The 17,645-nt window shown below is 36.3% G+C and overlaps 1 protein-coding gene across 1 annotated transcript; it reads right to left on the bottom strand.

Annotated features, from left to right (window-relative positions):
• Nucleotides 1-601: 601 nt before the first annotated feature.
• LOC149538993 (membrane protein PM19L-like) lies at nucleotides 602-1,885 on the bottom strand. The gene is made up of 4 exons (XM_089800379.1): nucleotides 1,646-1,885; nucleotides 1,304-1,529; nucleotides 1,077-1,122; nucleotides 602-946 (listed from the first exon to the last, which is right to left on the bottom strand). Exons 1-4 carry the CDS (start codon nucleotides 1,770-1,772, stop codon nucleotides 779-781), a joined length of 567 nt encoding a protein of 188 aa, XP_089656505.1. The 5' UTR covers nucleotides 1,773-1,885; the 3' UTR covers nucleotides 602-778.
• Nucleotides 1,886-17,645: the final 15,760 nt, after the last annotated feature.

Here is a 17,645-nt window from a genome sequence, read left to right as displayed (position 1 = left end):
TATGTTGTCTCAACCTTTCTTGATCATGTCATTTAGAACACTTTCTTGCCCAAGTTTTTAAGCCCAAAACCCATCAAACTATGGTGCCCACTACTTCAATCCAACATATTTCACTCTAGTTTTAGATCTAGATTCCTCGTTTCTTCTCTTTCCTAGATTTTTCTTATTGTGTTTGATATTCATTTAGTGAATTAGATTAGGTTCATGAGAGTGGAAAAGAATTGAGCTAGCTTGTGAGTATATCTAGATAAAATTAAAATTCTATTTTTTAGGATCAAATGAATATATATAAATTTTCATTTATTATTACATTCTTATTTATATAGAATTATAAAATCTATTTTTTAAAAATTAGATACAATTTAAATGTCAATGAACTCTTAGTCTATTGATGAAGTTAAAATATTCTTAAAAAACCCACCTCCATATGAAGTTAAAAGATTCTTAAAGAACCCAACTCTAATGTAAATTTTATGAATTTATATAAATAAACATTCAAATATATTAAAATAATTATATTGAAGCCTCTTGAACCTTACTTTTCACATATACCTCAAACAAAAGTTCAAATCTCATAGATCACAATTTGAATAAAATAAAATTTAAAACATAGATCTCACAATTTAAATTAAATTAAATTAAAAAATATCAGATCAGAAAGGGCTCAAGGCATACAACCTCCGCCCTCTACCCAAAATTACAATCAATAACACTGAAAGCATTTTAAAACAAAGCCCAAGCCCGACCAAACATTCTACCCACATTGAACTCCATTTTTCTAAGCTGGAAGTGTACTTTCTTTTACAGGCTCAGCAGTAGTGATGGCAACATCTTTCTCTTTCTCTGCACAGAAAAAGTAATTTCCAGCGAAGAAGCCAACATGGATGACCATCATGTAAAACAATTCTGTCGCAGATAGAATGATGATGAAGACTTCCAAAGCGAACTGCACAGACCATATTTCATGATATATGTTAAAAACCACAAAATCTCCTCCTTTGAATATTTTATAATATATTAATAAAATGGGTTTGCTATATATATATATATATATATATAACATCAAAATGGCATACCAGCTTTGGGTTTCCGCCATGTAAATGGATCTCTTTGCATGCCAACCTGCAGGTTTTGTAACATGCTTATGATCAGCTTTAAAAAAAATTAACTTTTGCTTACATCTATTGTTGAGAATTCTATTTAAAATATAGACCGGGGACAATTCATTTTGATTGTCAGATTTCTGTCAGTCTGATTCTAATTTGGACAACTTTGTAGACTTGAATAGTTAATAATTAATTACCCCATGGCAAGAAGAGTAAGAGCCCAAGCTGTGATGGCTGATGAAGCACTTGAAGCCAAGCTCTCTGCCGTCCACACTCTCAGATGATGAAGCCCTGAAAGACATGAAGCTGCTCCCACAACTCCAGCAATCAGAGAGAAGATGACCATAAAACCAGTGGCTTCATTTCCCATGGGGAAAAACAATGGTGAAAATGAGAATCCCACTGGAATCCTGCTTCTGGGTCCTGCCCAACAAAACAAGAAGCAATATGAATATATACAATCAATTTCAGATTTCAGATGATATGGTAGAGAATATACTAGCAATCACCAAAATGAAAGATGTTTGTTATCCACTTACCAGAAACATAATGATGATCAATGGCCTTGTTGAGTGCCCATCCAGCAATTCCAGCAACGGTCACATACATGCAGAAATTCAGCAACAACATAAATCCGGCCAAAGACTTCACTATTCTCACACCCATTTTGACAAAACTTCAAAATGATTTCAAAAAAGAGCTATTTCACAGAGAGATCTCAATATGATTCAAATTGTGAAATGGACAAACTAGACAACTCCTTTGAGTGCAATGGAGAAGATGGCGAACGGTATATAAAGAAAGTAGTGCAGTGGAGTGCAGGGCAATAAAGAGTGGTAAACGGTATTATTCCAAACAGCCTGGCGATGACCCACCTTGCCAGGCGAATCATATGTTCTTTTTTGCTGCCAAATAACGGCTAAATTTTGTATTCATTGAAGTTCGTTGATAATGGAAATACAACTGTTTATCGTTGGTTGGTATATGTTTTTGAGGGAGTGATCTGTCGTAATAATTCGATCCAACCACAGATGAGTTGCGTGGGGGCTCTGAAACAAAAGCACTACTCAATATTTTCCTATGATTTTTTGAACAGTGTCTCGCACTATATAATAGTTTCAGAGCTGATCCAATAGAAATTAGCTTGGTAATTTATACGTTACTGAAATTTTAAGAAAAAAACTCTGTAATCCTCCTTGCTGGTACGGACATGTGATTCAATTATCGAGAGCCTATCCTCTACTTGGACTGACAACCCTGCTATCATTAATGCTCTGATTAATGCAGGAACGGTCAGCCACCTATCCTGGAAAATGTACCTTTGATTAAAATTGAAAAAATGGAAAACACAATGGATTTTGTTGAGATTTTCAACATTTATTCTTCAAGATCTATATGTTCTTACTCGAGAACAAGAAAAGAATAAAGAAAACATCACTTGTTTTCGGAGATCTAGAGAATTTGTACTTTTTGCTATGTTCCACGGGATTTCCGGGACGAGGATGTTTTAGGGGACGGGAACGTGTTTTCAGTACGGGTACAGGTCGAAGTCAAAATTTAGGGGACGAGACTTCAGGGGACGGCTATAAAATATAAGGGATTTAAAAAAAATTATATATGGAGAATTAGACTTCTTTAGAGATATATTTTTGATATGCATACCATAACAATGATAAATCATAACATAGATAAACCATTCACCATAGAATACATGGAAATTGAAAACTATTAAGATTAGAATCAAAATAAGAATATGATATGATGATATATCCGAATATCACATACAATTAGCAAAAATGCCCAAAGGCTCCAAGTATCAATCTATCATCATCATGCATGAAATGAAAATCAAAATGACATAATGAAAGTAAATACTAGAAGTGTTAATGAGATGTCCAACTCCATAATAATCAAAAGCAATAATGTATCTGAGTATCTGAAAAGCAGAAAGCCAAATATATGGTTGTCCTCTAGGAATCTAAATCTCTATCTAAATCAAGATCATCATCAATCTCATCCTCTGAATCACTGGCAGGGGTAGGCAGGGGGTCCTCATCCAATGGAACACCAAGCAGCCCTGGGGGTGTGTTATCCTCATCAATCTGCAATGCATCCTCTTGATTAACATCCCAACGTAGTGCTGGAGTCTTTCGATACTCAAGACTCTGTCGCTCCTGTAGTCGCAATACACTATGAACAGCCACAAGCTTCTTCGATCATCTAGAGGTAAGGTTGCTCCTCTTGATCGATTGAATGAAGCTATATGTAGACCAATTCCTCTCTGCAGCAGAAGAACTCGCAACCTGTGAGAGAAGACGAGTGGCAAGGGCTTTCAGCTCAGGTACATCTCTACCATGCCATGTCCACCATCCAATTGGGTCCTTTTGAGCTAATGTAGCTCTATCAGTCCTTGCCTCTGGTCTACTAAATGTTGGACCACGAAGATTGGCAAAGTCAAGCCATTGCCCTCAAATTTTTGCAGCATCCTCTGCACTATACATTTTTTAAAGGGCCTTGAAGAAGCCCTCCTTCACCTATATTGAACAAACAAAAATTAAGAAGTGAGAACTTAGAGTTTATAAACTTCACAAATAAAATAATTTTTTTTAAAATGTATTATAAAATCAAAATTTTTTAATAAATTAAACTCACCTCCTCATCATTAGATGGAGGCACTCTCCCAGGCCTTGGTGCATACCATTTTGGATTGACTACATAGGTTGCCATATGAAGTGGGTTGTTCATAGTGTTCCACCTTTTCATTACAATGGGCTTAAGATGCTCCTCATAGAACTCCAAAGTAGGTTCCTTATCTTTAACAGCTTGCTTGATCTGCCCAAGCATGCTATCAAAGGTCTCATAAATCTCTCCAAGGCTAGGAGAGTCAGTATCAACATATCTAATGACCTGCACAATAGGGTCAATGAAGGAGCAAATGTATCTGCAAATGAAAGAAAATTGCAAGTGAGAAACATAATATATTAAAAAAATCAGCAAGTGCTTAAATTAGAATTTATTTTTTATTAAATCAGCAATAATAACAATTATGATGTCCACCAATTCTTAAGTTTCTTACCTCATTGTGGTCCACCAATTTTCATCCAGGATTCTTCGTTTGACAAGTTTTCCATCTGAGGTGCTTGATTCATGCCATCTATTCCACTTTGCATTGACCACCATGGATTGTAAGGCCTCTTGGACCTCAAGCATCCTCTCCAACAAAATGAAGTAGCTAGCATATCGAGTTCCACAGGCTTGAAGAATTCTTTTTTGGAAAATGTCCTAAATAATGCAAGAGATGTGTGATGATTGCAAATAAACATTTGCATGTCTCTAGCCTCAAACACCATAGTCTTTATCCAATCAATTTTCTCAAAGTCCTTCAAGGTGTTATTCAATGCATGTACACAACATGGGGTCCAAAAAAGTGTCTGTAGGCGCTCTCTACTATCAATCCGGCTAATTTACACACCCGGGTTGAATCAGCGACTACTTGCACAACATTTGAAGCCCCTACCTCTTCTATAGCATCTTTCAAAATCTGAAATTAGAAGGATGCATCCTTCTTCTTTTTCGAACAATCAATGGCTCTAAGAAAATAGGCCCCTGCTGTACTAGTGACAATAAGATTGATGAGTGGTTGATGTTTGATATCAGTCCAACCATCCATGATAATAGAACATCCATCACTCATCCATGTTTGCCTCATATCCTCAATCAAAATGTTTACTTTTGAGTACTCTTTGTCAAGGATAGTGGTGCGTAATTTAGTCTCTCTTGGTGGTACAAATGAGGGACCAGCAGCATAAATATCTTTGCACATTTGTTTATAGAATCAGGAACGAGAAACATGGTATGGTATGCCATGAGCAACAAGAAATCTGCCAATGGACTCTTCAGCTCTCTCTTTTGCTTGTATGTTAAATAAATCAGCCACATTGGTATCTCTCTTAGTCTTGGCCTTTCCCTTCCCTTAACTAACATTGCTAGTGGGAGTCAATGAGGGTGTGGGTATGCTACTCGTAGGACCCCCGGATTTCAATAACTCCTCCTCCACATACAACCTATTGGCCTCAAGTTCTTGTTTCTCCATAATTTTCTTGCAACCTTTCACTCATTTCCCACCTATCCATAAAAGATGGCAATACACTCTTGTGTAGCTCCCAAATTAATGCTTCTTACATATATGACACTCCCATTCCCTACTACCCCTCGATTCTTTCTTCTTATTCTTGTCTACTTTTGTGACAAATTGTAGGAGAGGTTTCTTAGGATTGAATGGGTCTTTGGCATATTGTTTTAGGGCTTTGGAAGGGCACTCAAATGGATTAGGCATTGCATCTTCCATAGGGGCATCTACATTAGGCTCATCAATGGCTGCCCTAGGTTTTTTTCTTGGTCTTTATAATTGTGACACTTGAGTTTCTTGCATGGCAACTTCCATGCTATCACTACTTCCCTCACTCTCACTGTTGCTCATGTTTTTGCCTTTGGATTTTACAATGATTTATAGTATACTGCTGCAAGTTATAGAAAAAAAAAATTCAACATTCCATTAACATGCCCTCTCTATGTCATTGAAAAAAATGAAAAATGACAACAAACAACAATGAAGTTTGAATCAAACAAAAAGAAAATAAAAAACATACCTAGAATGAAGTAGAAATGAAGGAAAAACCTCCTCTTCCACCTCCAAAACACACTCCTCTTTTTTTGTTGTTGAATGCTTTCCTCTTCCTCTTCCCAACTTGCAAACAACTCTAAATGAGCAATGAACTCCAACTTTAACTATTTAAGAAGACACATAAGGTTTAACATCCATCTGGGCCTTGGGTGGAATAAAAAAGACTCAAATTTTTTTTAAAAAAACCTTTTTTTTTAACTTTTTAACTCACCCGCAGCCGGCTGAAAAATAGGGGACGGCGTGGGCAAAAGGGTATGGGCAAGGGACGGGAAAGCCATCCCCGGTATGAAAATCTGTACCCAAGTTTGCTATGAAACTTGTTTTAGCGTTTTGGGGACCGTCCCCTTTTCCCTCAAAAAGGGACGTCGCAGGGTACGGCCAAAATTTGTACCCGCATCCCCGTTTCGTACCTGGTATGGGTACTAGGGTATAGAGGCAGGGGACACGTCCCCATGGAGCATAGATTTTTTGGGCTTTTGGTGTATTCTGTCTAGAGCATAGACGACACCCTATTTTTGATAAGAGACGAACCAAATAGCTATATTTATCAATTAAAAACCAACATTTTTTCATTTGTATCAATAGACCAATCAAGAAGAAATCTCCCCCTCTCTTTAGTAAGGACTTTACCCCCCATGAATTTAGAAGAGGGTTGTAGTGTATGATCCCCCCAATTCTTCAACTCCCTCCCATAATATCTCTGAAGAGTTATGCAGCTCTATCAATGCTCTGGAATATGTTTGTAAAACTCTTATTTACATTCCCAACTTGTCTAATAATTTAGATTTCCTTGATAGCATTCCAAAGCTTGATCTAAAATCTCTCGACCTTCAGGATCCTTCTCCTTGCCCCAAGAATAGAATGTTGAATGCCCAACAAATTGTTCTCAACAATATCAAAAAGAGGAAATCTACTATAGGTTTTGTAATTGAACCCCAACCCTACATTCTCTACTACCCTTTGAAGAGATGGAAACCATTCTATGTGGTTCTCCTAAAGAGTGTTGTGACTCTCGTGATAATGACTTACATGAAGATTCCTCACCATTTCCACACAAAGACTTTTTGACCATCCTTGTTATAGAGGCTGAAACTAATTGTGAGGGACTTGAAGCCATCAAAAAGGTGTATGACCTTGAGGATAGCCTTAATATCTTCGAACTTGTCCCACCTCTCCCAGAGCTCTTCTTGAGGAAGTCCTTCCAACCAAAAGATGCAACCTCCACCATTCGAGTTGCAAACTACCCAAAGGAGAGAGAGGACAACAAAACTGACTCCAACCTCAAAGGATGACTCTAAGGTAGAAGGTGAACACTCTCCCAAGAGAAAATGGGACAAACCTCCTAAGTCTATCGACTCTATTAAGCCACCCAAGAAATCTAGAAGAAACATTCCCAAATGCTTTAACAATTTTAAAGCTCCAATGAATGATGAATCCTAATCTACTAATATGATAGCCAAATACATATCTTGGAATGTCGGAGGGTTGGAATCACCAGATAGGAAATATGTAATTAAGAGGTTTCTCAGAAATCATAGAGACATTGAATTTTTGTTGTTACAAGAAATTAGGCAACAAGTTTTCATTTAGATGTGGTTCTTAAGTGTATATGGAAGGATGCCAAGTCAGTATTCACAAACCACACTAGATGAAAAGGGCATGTTAAAATCCTTATTGATCCTAAATAAATAGAAACTCAATAATGGAATGAGGATCTTCACCCTGTAACAGAGTTGTTTAGATTACTCTAAATATTAGCAATAAGGAAATTGGGATTTGTTCAGTATATTCTTCTAATGACTACAATAGAAAAATCCATTTATGGAACTCAATGTGTCAATTGAAGGGCATCCCATGGATAGTGGTTGGAGACTTCAATATGATTTGAGAGGCAATAGGATAAGACTGGTGGATCAATATTTGAATGGAAGGTTGAAGAAAGATTTTACTAGTATAAATTTGTCAATAAATTTAACCTCTATGATCCACTTGCATGAGGTAAGAATGATCATATTAAGGGTATTTGCTTCACATGGACTAATTTTTATAAAGGATTCAAAATAATATATATAGTAGATTGGATGAATTTTATGCTAATAAAGATTCCTTCAACTTTACAAAGAAACATGAGGGTTTAAGAGTAGATGTTTATTTCTTTACCCTCTCTGACCACCACCCTATTATTTCTACCATCTTCACAATTAATCATGATGAACATCTAGGACCAAAATAAAAAAGCTTCAATCTAATTACCTCTCTTGTCAAATATAAAGATGTTAACTCTTCTACCCTGGTGGTTAGATGGTATAATCACAATATTGTCAAATACCCTAATGCCATCAAAAGATGGGAAACTATGATTGATATTTGGAAAAGACTATTTCACTCAAACTATAGGTAAACAGAGAGCCAAGGACATAAGGAAAAAGAATGTGCATTGTACAATACATTGGTGGAAGCAAAAAGGATCATGCAAGCTGACCTAGCCAATAGTGAAGTATTGTAAGATCTATCCCTAGTAAGATATTCATTAAAGAAACTCCAAAATAATAAGATTCAAGGTACTAAGGTCAGGGCTAAACTCAACTAGCTTGAGCATGGGGATAGAGGATCTAAATATTTCTTCCAATTACTAAAGAGAAAAGAGGCCAAGTAAAAAATTGAGGAGATTAGTGAAGATGGTAGACAATTGAAGGAATGGGAGGATATATCTTGAATGCTTTTGCCAAATTTTGATCTAAATTATTCACCTCAGAAGAATAAGGCATGAGAATTGAGGAATAAAGAGATAATATTAGGAGTCACAATCCTGTTAAATTTTCTACAAAAGATAGGGTAAAGTTAGATCACCCTATATCAAAGGATGAAATAATCAATGTTATTTCCCAAATGAACAATGATAGAGCCCCAGGCCTAGATGGTATCTCAATAGAATTTTACAAAAAGCATGTAGAGTGGATCTAGCAAGACCTATTGGAGGTGTATAAAGAAGAAGCCAACAATGGTTCCTTAGGCTCAAGCATTAATACAAGGCTAATAAAGATAATTCCTAAGGATGAATACAATTCATTGATCAACAATTGGAGACCTATCACACTCCTTAATGTCTGATACAAAATCTTGTCCAAAGTATTAGCCCTCATATTGAAAGATATTATACCCAAGGTGATTTGTCACATGCAAACATGATTTGTTAAGGGTAGATATATACTGGAAATCTTGGTTACTTCTTGAGAAGCTATGGAGTGGCCAAAGCATTTGGGACAACAATCATATATGCTTCTTATTGAAATGAAGCCAAAGTGTGAAAATGCTTCCAAATGCTAAATCTAACAGGAGAGATGATGTTGAAAAACTATTTTCTAACCCTTAAGTTATTGCAAACTAGGTAAACACATACAAAATCAGATCTCAACAAATAAACTCACAACACAAGATATACATGGGAAAATCCTTGTGGGAAAAATCCCACCCTCAAAAAGCTAGACTCCATTCTATTATTAGGACCAAAACAATTGCAAGACAATCCTTAAGCCAATGCTCATCAAGAGAAATTACAATAGCAAAGAATTCTAGAGAGTATCTGGCACATAAACACTCCTTAGAAGATATCCAAACAACCATACAAAATGTCCTAAGGGGCTACATATTTGTAGAGCTCAACACAAGTGGCGTCAACTTGCTAAACCAATGACACATTGCACATAGAAACTTCTAGAATAACTTAACCATATCTTGGTTAAGTATGTGTTGGTGTAAATACATATTTACTATTTACACTTACTTAACTTTACTTAGGTTAATGCATTGTTTTATTATTTATTTTGTGAGAAACTTAGGAGTTTGTGTACCTTTATGAATTGTCATGTTGACAATACTGAAGTACGCAACTCTAATTTTGCACATGGTGTCTACAACACTAGAGTTTGCATCATTTACTAAGTTTTCATGTGGACAACATAGTTATTCGTGCTCCTAATTTAGCACATGTTGTCTACAACATAAGTTTGCATGTTACACTATTGTAGGCTTATCCTCTCATCATTGCACTTACTTTCGTGCATAATGGAGGATAACCCATATCTGGTGGACATGTGTCTAGTTATATGACTTATCAGGTAGTTGATTCTTAAGCATTCTAGATGCATCTCATAGGCCTTTATATATAAGCACTCCTAGTGTACTTTCATGTATATTGAATTAAATACATTGTTATTCTGATCATACTCATGTCTATAGTTGTGCTTTTGTTTGAGTTCTTAGTTCTTGGGTGAATTTTTCCCTAAGGAAAATTCTTACATGGTATCAAAGCTTGGAGAATTTCTCTTCACATAGCTGTTCGAGACCATTGTTGCTTCAGTACCTTGGCTTAGATCCAGAGTATCACAGAAATTGGGAGTGTCTAGAGCCTAAATGAACCTCGCCAGTATGTCTAGAACATCAATTCAATGCAAATCAACTATAAATTTAGCTACCCTAGGCCTAAGTCAATTATGAGGAAAATTTTTTTACAAATCGGCACTCGGAGGCCCCAATTTGCAACTTGGGTATGATCTTTTAAATTTGCAATCTAATTTTCAGATCTGGTATTTTATTTTTCTCTGTGATTTCTAGATAGCTTTTTTAAAAATATTTTTGTGGCCAGTCAGCCCTATAGAGGAATTTTTTTTGCACAAGTATCGGGCTATCAAATCTCGGCCCTACGCAGAGGAAAATTCTAATTAGTGAGCATATTCCTTCATTAATTACATTAGTGGTAGTTTGCATAATTCGAAAACATAAAACACAGGAATACAACACATCCAGTCCAACTCACAATCGACGGACACAACTCTACATTCTGGCGACAGAAACTAGCCTTCCATTCCTAACAGATTTGTTTAATAACCTTCGGCCCTTCCTTTTGAAGACAGGTAGGGTGTATCCCATGCCAAATGTGGGATTAATCCCATCAGTTCCCAGTGCCTACAAATTAATTCTGGTTGTCGCGCTGGGTTTCCCAACAGTTGCGAACCATATTTTGGCCACGCCCAAAGCCTCTGGTGCCCGATGCTACCTTTTTCCATCACCGACGATGCCTACAGTTACTCTGGCTCCCATTACAAGTTTTGACACCGTCCTTTTTAATTTTCGGCATCAAGAAAATTCTTCAGTGGACCTATGCAATAGCTCCATGGATAGTTGATCACCATGTTGGATTAGACACCCTCGCCATGCAACCTATACCTGGTGGCATGTGGACTCCCTGAAAGCTATTGACCTTGCCATGTATGGAGCAACCTAGTCAATGCTGCATGGATTGACATTATTTCCATGTAGTGCCAGCTGGATGCACACTGTCCACTACACAAGAGCCCTACCACCTTTTTTTTTACATTGCCATGTCACATCCATATGTTTGTACGGTCCAATCAACCTGCCACGTCACCCAGGCATCCTTTTTTTCCTTACGTTAGCCAAGCATGAGGTTAAATTTGATGGTCATCTAACCGTCATTTCTCAGAATTTTATAATTGTTGCAACAAATGTTTGACCATAAAATTTAAGCATGCAGTTTTCCTATCAAACCCCTCCTCAGATTACTTTTTGATTTGGCAACCTGAATTTGTGAGGTCATAACTCAAACATCAAATTCCAAATCAGGTGTAATTTTTTTTTATTTTGGGTAAAATTTCTTGAACTTTCTAGTGGTGGTGTTCTTTTCTAGTTTTGGTGTAAGGATCTTTTAGAAATTGTATTTTTTGGCAACTGTACCTATTCAATCTTGCATTTTACAACTTCAAACACTCCATACAGGGTCATCTGGACACTTTTTTAAATTTTATTTTTTTGAAAGTTTATTATTTTTTGTCTACTTTCTAGATCTATAGTCAGATTCTAGGGTTGTGTGGACAAAAATCTCACTTTCAGAATTAGGGCTTTCTTGCATTGTATTGCTTTGATTACTTTTTAGAATTGTTGTACATTTGAGATACAGTGCCTAGTGATAGATTTGAGCCTCAAAAGACAGTTTTAAAAAGCAAAATTAGAAGTCCACTTTGGTCATTTTGACAAGTGGCCTATTGTACATGCACTACATATAAAGTGCCAAAAGCATCTTTTTTTGTGGGGTCTTTTGATTGAGTGAAAAGAGGGGGTGTGTAGTATGTTCTTGTGTCTCTCTTGTGTGCTCTTTTCATTTTATGCATCATGGGTTCACCTAAATATCCACTTCTAACTTCATGCAGTTATTCTACATGGAAAGATATTGTATGGAGTAGATTAATGGCAAAAGGTCTAAATCTTTATATTGATGGAACAATTCCAAAACCCATAGATGCTAAAGAACTCATTGATTGGAAAATTATAGACAATCAAGCTTTAGGAATTATTAGGAGTTGTGTACATAGAGATCTCTTCTTTCACATTGCCAATTTCACGAAATCCAAACCTGCATGGGATAAACTTGAATCACTGTATGGTAAGGTGGATGAGGAAAAGGGCTTTCAGATTGAAGACAATCTAATTCTCTTGGATCCAAAAAACTTTGACACAATTCAAGATTACATCAACAAAGCCAATGAGTATAGGGCACTACTTAAAGATTATGGAAATCCCATGAAGGATGACAAGTTGATTCATCACATCCTGAAGAGGCTACCTTCAAGGTATGCCTCCTTTGTTTTGAGTTATAATACTCACAGGTTGACCATGGGAAGTGCTTACCAGAAGCCTATATTTGATGCATTTGCAGAGATTTTGATTGTTGAACAATCTCACTCGATAGATTTGGGACTTCTCATGACATCAAAGACCAAAGCATTGGTGGCTAGTGATGAGAACCAATCAAGTCAAGGAGGGAAAATTTATAGCAACAACAAGAAGTAGTGGAAGAAAAAATCATAATTTGAGACACAACAATCCTCCTCACAGTAAGGCAATTCTTCTTCCAACAAGAAGGGAAGTAATGAAAAGAAGGATAAAAAAAATTGTGCATATTGCAAAAAGCCAAATCATGATGAGCATCATTCCAAGACTAAGATAATTGGTGAGTTGGAAAACCTACTCAAGAAGAACAAAATTCAAGTGTTAGGTACTTCCAAGGATTCAACTCCAACCTCTTCAAAGGGAAAATGGCAAGCATTTATGGCAAACACAAGTTTTTCTTTAGAATGGATACTTGACTCAAGTGCCTCTTATCATAAGGGTTCTTCAAAGGGAGATTTGTCTTCATTGAAGCAGTTACAGGTACCACACATCTTCGTGGGGGATGATACCAAAATGGAAGTTGAAGGAAAAGGATATATGAAAATGGAAAATGGAGAATTCAAAGATGTTCTCTATGTTCCAAACCTTAGCTCCAATCTCCTCTCAGTTTACCAAATCACTCACCTTGGAGATGGTCACCAAGTTGAGTTCCTTCTAGATTTAGTGATGGTGCGCAATCTTAAAGATGATTCATTGGTTGTAGTGGGAAAATTCAATCATGACAAGAGGCTTTATTCCTTCTCCCACTTTGTGCCTAAGTCTCCTTCACAAGCCTTGTTTACTCACTCGCATCCACAAACCAAACTATGGCATGAGTGGTTTGGTCATCTTGCCTTCCGCTCTCTTTAGCAACTTTGCTCAAAACATATGGTCAAAGGTCTACCTAATATCAAATTTTCTAGGGGTGAGTGTTCATCATGTTCAGTGGATATGCATCTTGAGGAGAAGTATGATAAAAGGAAGTCTTCAAGACCACCAGTTGTTCTTTAGTTGGTTTACATGGTTTTAGCAGGTCCTTTTGTAGTGACTTCAATCAGCCAAGGCCGTTACATCCTTACTTTCATTGATGACTTTTCACGCTTCACGTGGGTCTACTTCCTTCATCACAAGCATGAAGTGGTAGATAAGCTTCGAGCCTTTAAGAGTCATGTTGAACATAAATCAAGGAAAGCTATCAAAATTCTATGGATGGACAACGAAAGTAGATATGTGAATAGAAGACTCAAAGACTTTTGCAAACTTGAGAGAATTGATCTTTAGAATCCACCAGCTTTCAGTTCACATAAGAAAGATGTTATAGATATGAGGATTAGAACTCTTAAGACCATGGAAATTTGCATGATAAAAGCCAAGTCTCTTGATCCAACACTTGAAGTTGAAGCCATTAGCAGTGCCAGTCACATACTTAATATGTCTCCTCATAATGCCCTAGATGGTAAGACTCCTTTTGAGGCATGGTGCGGTAGAAAACTAGTTGTGAGTCACTTTAGAGTCTTTGGTTGTCCATTGTGGGCAAAACTATCTTCCACGGGATGCAAGGTACCAACACCTAGGCCTTGTACTTTCATCAGTTATGAAGACAATGTAAAGGCATACAGACTTATGGATCTAGAGAATCATGAGATTTTTGTGGAGAAGGATGTTCACTTTGAGAAAAGCTCACCCAGCTTATCCTCTAATCCTCTCTGCACTTCATACATTGTGGAAACTAATAGTGACATGAATGATAGTGCTTCGACAGATTTAGATACATGGGGTTCTATCGACAGTTGCAACGAGAGGTCACGACATCAGTATAGTCCACATGCATACATTGCCACAGTGATAGATCCAACATAGTAGGGTACAACTCATCTTCCAACTCCAGCTTCAGTTGATGACTATATGGCAGACATTGCAGGTTTGTTCATGGGGTTACATACCACAAACTTGGGAGACATCCTTGAGGATTTACATCTTCTCTTTGATGAGGATGATCCTTCTATAGTTTTTGTGAGGGCTCACTCTGACCCTCATGTCCATTCTCTACATGATCAATCTTTACAAGTTGGTGTGATTGTGGATCTTTATGAACAACAGTTATCAGAGGTCTCTTTATCAGTTGAGGAGATAGATGGTTCATTGGAATAGGTTCAATAGACATCCTTGCGAAATTTGCATTCATTCTTTTTAGCACAATTGGAAGGGGTGACCATCAGCATCAACACAAGGACACTTGATCAATTTTTAGGGCCACCATACATCTTTCGGACTGTACCTTTGCCATTGTTTCTTCCAAAGGGGAGGAACATCATTCAACATTCTTGGACTAGCTTCTTCCTTGGAGCATAAATCACCGGTTGCCATTCTTCATTGAGGGGGGGACTACCTTGTCTCTCTTCCTCTTCTTTCTTATGGGGGGAACTTTTTCCTCTTATGAGGTCTTGTTCTTCTCATTCTTCACTATTGTATATACTTGATGTATGTCGTAATGAGGGGGTCTTAATTACTCCATCCATCCATGCATCTTTCTTTTTATCTCTCTTTTTGGGGTAGGGTTTTTCCCATGAGGTTTTCCCTCTTTCTTTTCTTTATGAGAGATTGCATTTCATTATGTACATGGGTACCTAACATGGCCTAGTAGCTGAGACCCATTATGCATTTCATCCTAGGTTTCATAAGCTTAAGGAAATTCCCCTAAGTTACACTTAAGGGAGGGTGTTGGTATAAATATGTATTTACTATTTACACTTACTTAAGTTTACTTAGGTTAATGCATTATTTTATTATATTGTATTATTTTATTATTTATTTTGCGAGACACTTAGGAGTTTGTGTACCTTTATGAGTTGTCATGTTGACAACATAGAAGTATGCAACTCTAGTTCAACACATGGTGTCTACAACATTGGAGTTTGCATCATTCATTGAGTTGTCATGTTGACAACATAGTTATTCACACTCCTAATTTAGCACATGTTGTCTACAACATAAATTTGTGTGTTACACCCTTGTAGGCTTATCCTCTCATCATTGCACTTACTTTCGTGCATAATGGAGGATAACCCATATTTGGTGGACATGTGCCTGATTGTATGACTTATCATGTAGCTGATTCTTAAGCATTCTAGATGCATCTTAGAGACCTTTATATACAGGCACTCCTAGTGTATTTTCATGTATATTGAATCAAATACATTGTTATTCTGATCATACTCATTTCTGGTCTACAGTTGTGCTTGTGTTTGAGTTCTTAGTTCTTGGGTGAATTTTTCCCTAAGCCAAATTCTTATAGTATGATTGACCCACATGATTGACTCTACAACTCATACATCAAGTTTCATTTATCAAGGAGAGACTCATAGATGGTTTAAATGAATTCTTAAAAACTTCATTACTGTCTCACAACAACTCAAATTTCCTTATAGTAACTTCTACAAATACAAGTGACATCATTTAGAAGTCATCACTTCCTCATGATGTGCATGGGGGTTAGGCCCATTAAAATCACATGGTCACAATGTACAAATCGTGGTCCTCTTGGTAGCGACAATTTATTGATCACTAGAGAAATCCATCTCAACAATGTTTATTCCCTCTGATCACCAAAGGTTGACTAAATAATATCCTCTATCTCACTCCCTCTCTTTAAATTCTTCCCTAATGAAATATCAAGCTCCCTCGAAATCTTAATCTCCCTCTGCCTACAATAACATTCTTAGAGGAAAAGATCAAAGCATATAGTGCTTATAGTACATATACAAATACAAAAGTAAGAGTGTGACTACTGTAATACTCAAGGATAATGATAATATTAGGAATAATGAGATATTCATAATAATCATAATAGTGTAATATTATTCCTTCAAAATAACATAATTACTCTATTCAAGATGACATCTTATTAATTATTTTTTTCCTTATTTATAATTATATTTCATATTTCATTATATTCAATAATAGTATTAGTAACTAGACATAATACTAATAATTTATATTGTTTAAAATATTTTATATTACCAATTCCATTATATGTAACAATAATGCATATATTATTATTACATATATTTAAAAACTTTCTATCATTTATAAAAAATATCATCTCATAAAGATTAATATTTAAGAAAGTATAACATACCTTTATACTTACCATGTTGGGTGGGTACCCAAGGATATCACTATACTTGTGATTTGACTTACCCGAGGTTAATTCACCAATAATAATTTGTTTGTTGCTTCTAAAGTGAAATAAGGTGATAGTTTCTTTTAACTCCTTTCATCACCCACATGCATGTCAAATAATGTATCATGTGGATGTCATGTGGATGGCTTTTGTTTGAACATCTTCCCCATCGCTCATCATGTATCTCTTCAGATAAATGGGTCTCCTATTAGTACACACAGGTGTAGTACACATTTCTCTAAACATTACAATTCCTATCACTATGGTTGAGATTAGTGCACAACCTCCATGTAAGAATCATCCTCTCCTGCAATGTGCTTTGATGATGACAAAGAAAATAATGATGTACACCATACAATATAAGTAGGTGGGTTTCAATTTTCCTACTCACACCTTCCTGCAAACCCTTTTATACCTCCTACGACTACTTATGATGGTGAGCTTGGCTCAAATATTCTACCACATTACAATGCTCCAATCGAAAGTCAAATTCAAAGTATGATTTGTCCAATATGGCCTTCTTATTAACCAACACCTTTCCACATTATTTCTTATGTTGATTTCTGAGAATTACTTAATTTACCCTATTATAGGTGGGGTGTTACACTCTTTAATCCCCATCCGATCTTCATATTTGTTTGACCCCAATTAGGGTCTTGTCACCAAAATAACCCCTCCTTTATTTTCTTTTCTAAAAATTAATTCTAATTTATAATAAGCTTTATCAAATGACGTGTTATTATGATCCTCCGCCTATGTGGCCTGTCCTTTTTACTTGGAGCCTTTGATATCCTATACCCTTGCGATGAGGTCATAAGAAGAATTTCCTTACTTAATTGGTCTATGTCAAATGATATATGGTGTGTACAAACTTTCTATGTTATCTTTGTCCTATCAAGCATGTAAAACCACTTGAGACTAAACATAAACTCGTAGAATATACTTT

The sequence above is a fragment of the Cupressus sempervirens genome, chromosome 9 (genome assembly GCF_028749045.1).
Source record: "Cupressus sempervirens isolate cs-2001-9-10 chromosome 9, ASM2874904v1, whole genome shotgun sequence".
NCBI classification, from domain to species: Eukaryota; Viridiplantae; Streptophyta; class Pinopsida; order Cupressales; family Cupressaceae; genus Cupressus; species Cupressus sempervirens.
This window is presented reverse-complemented; position numbering and strand designations above follow the sequence as displayed.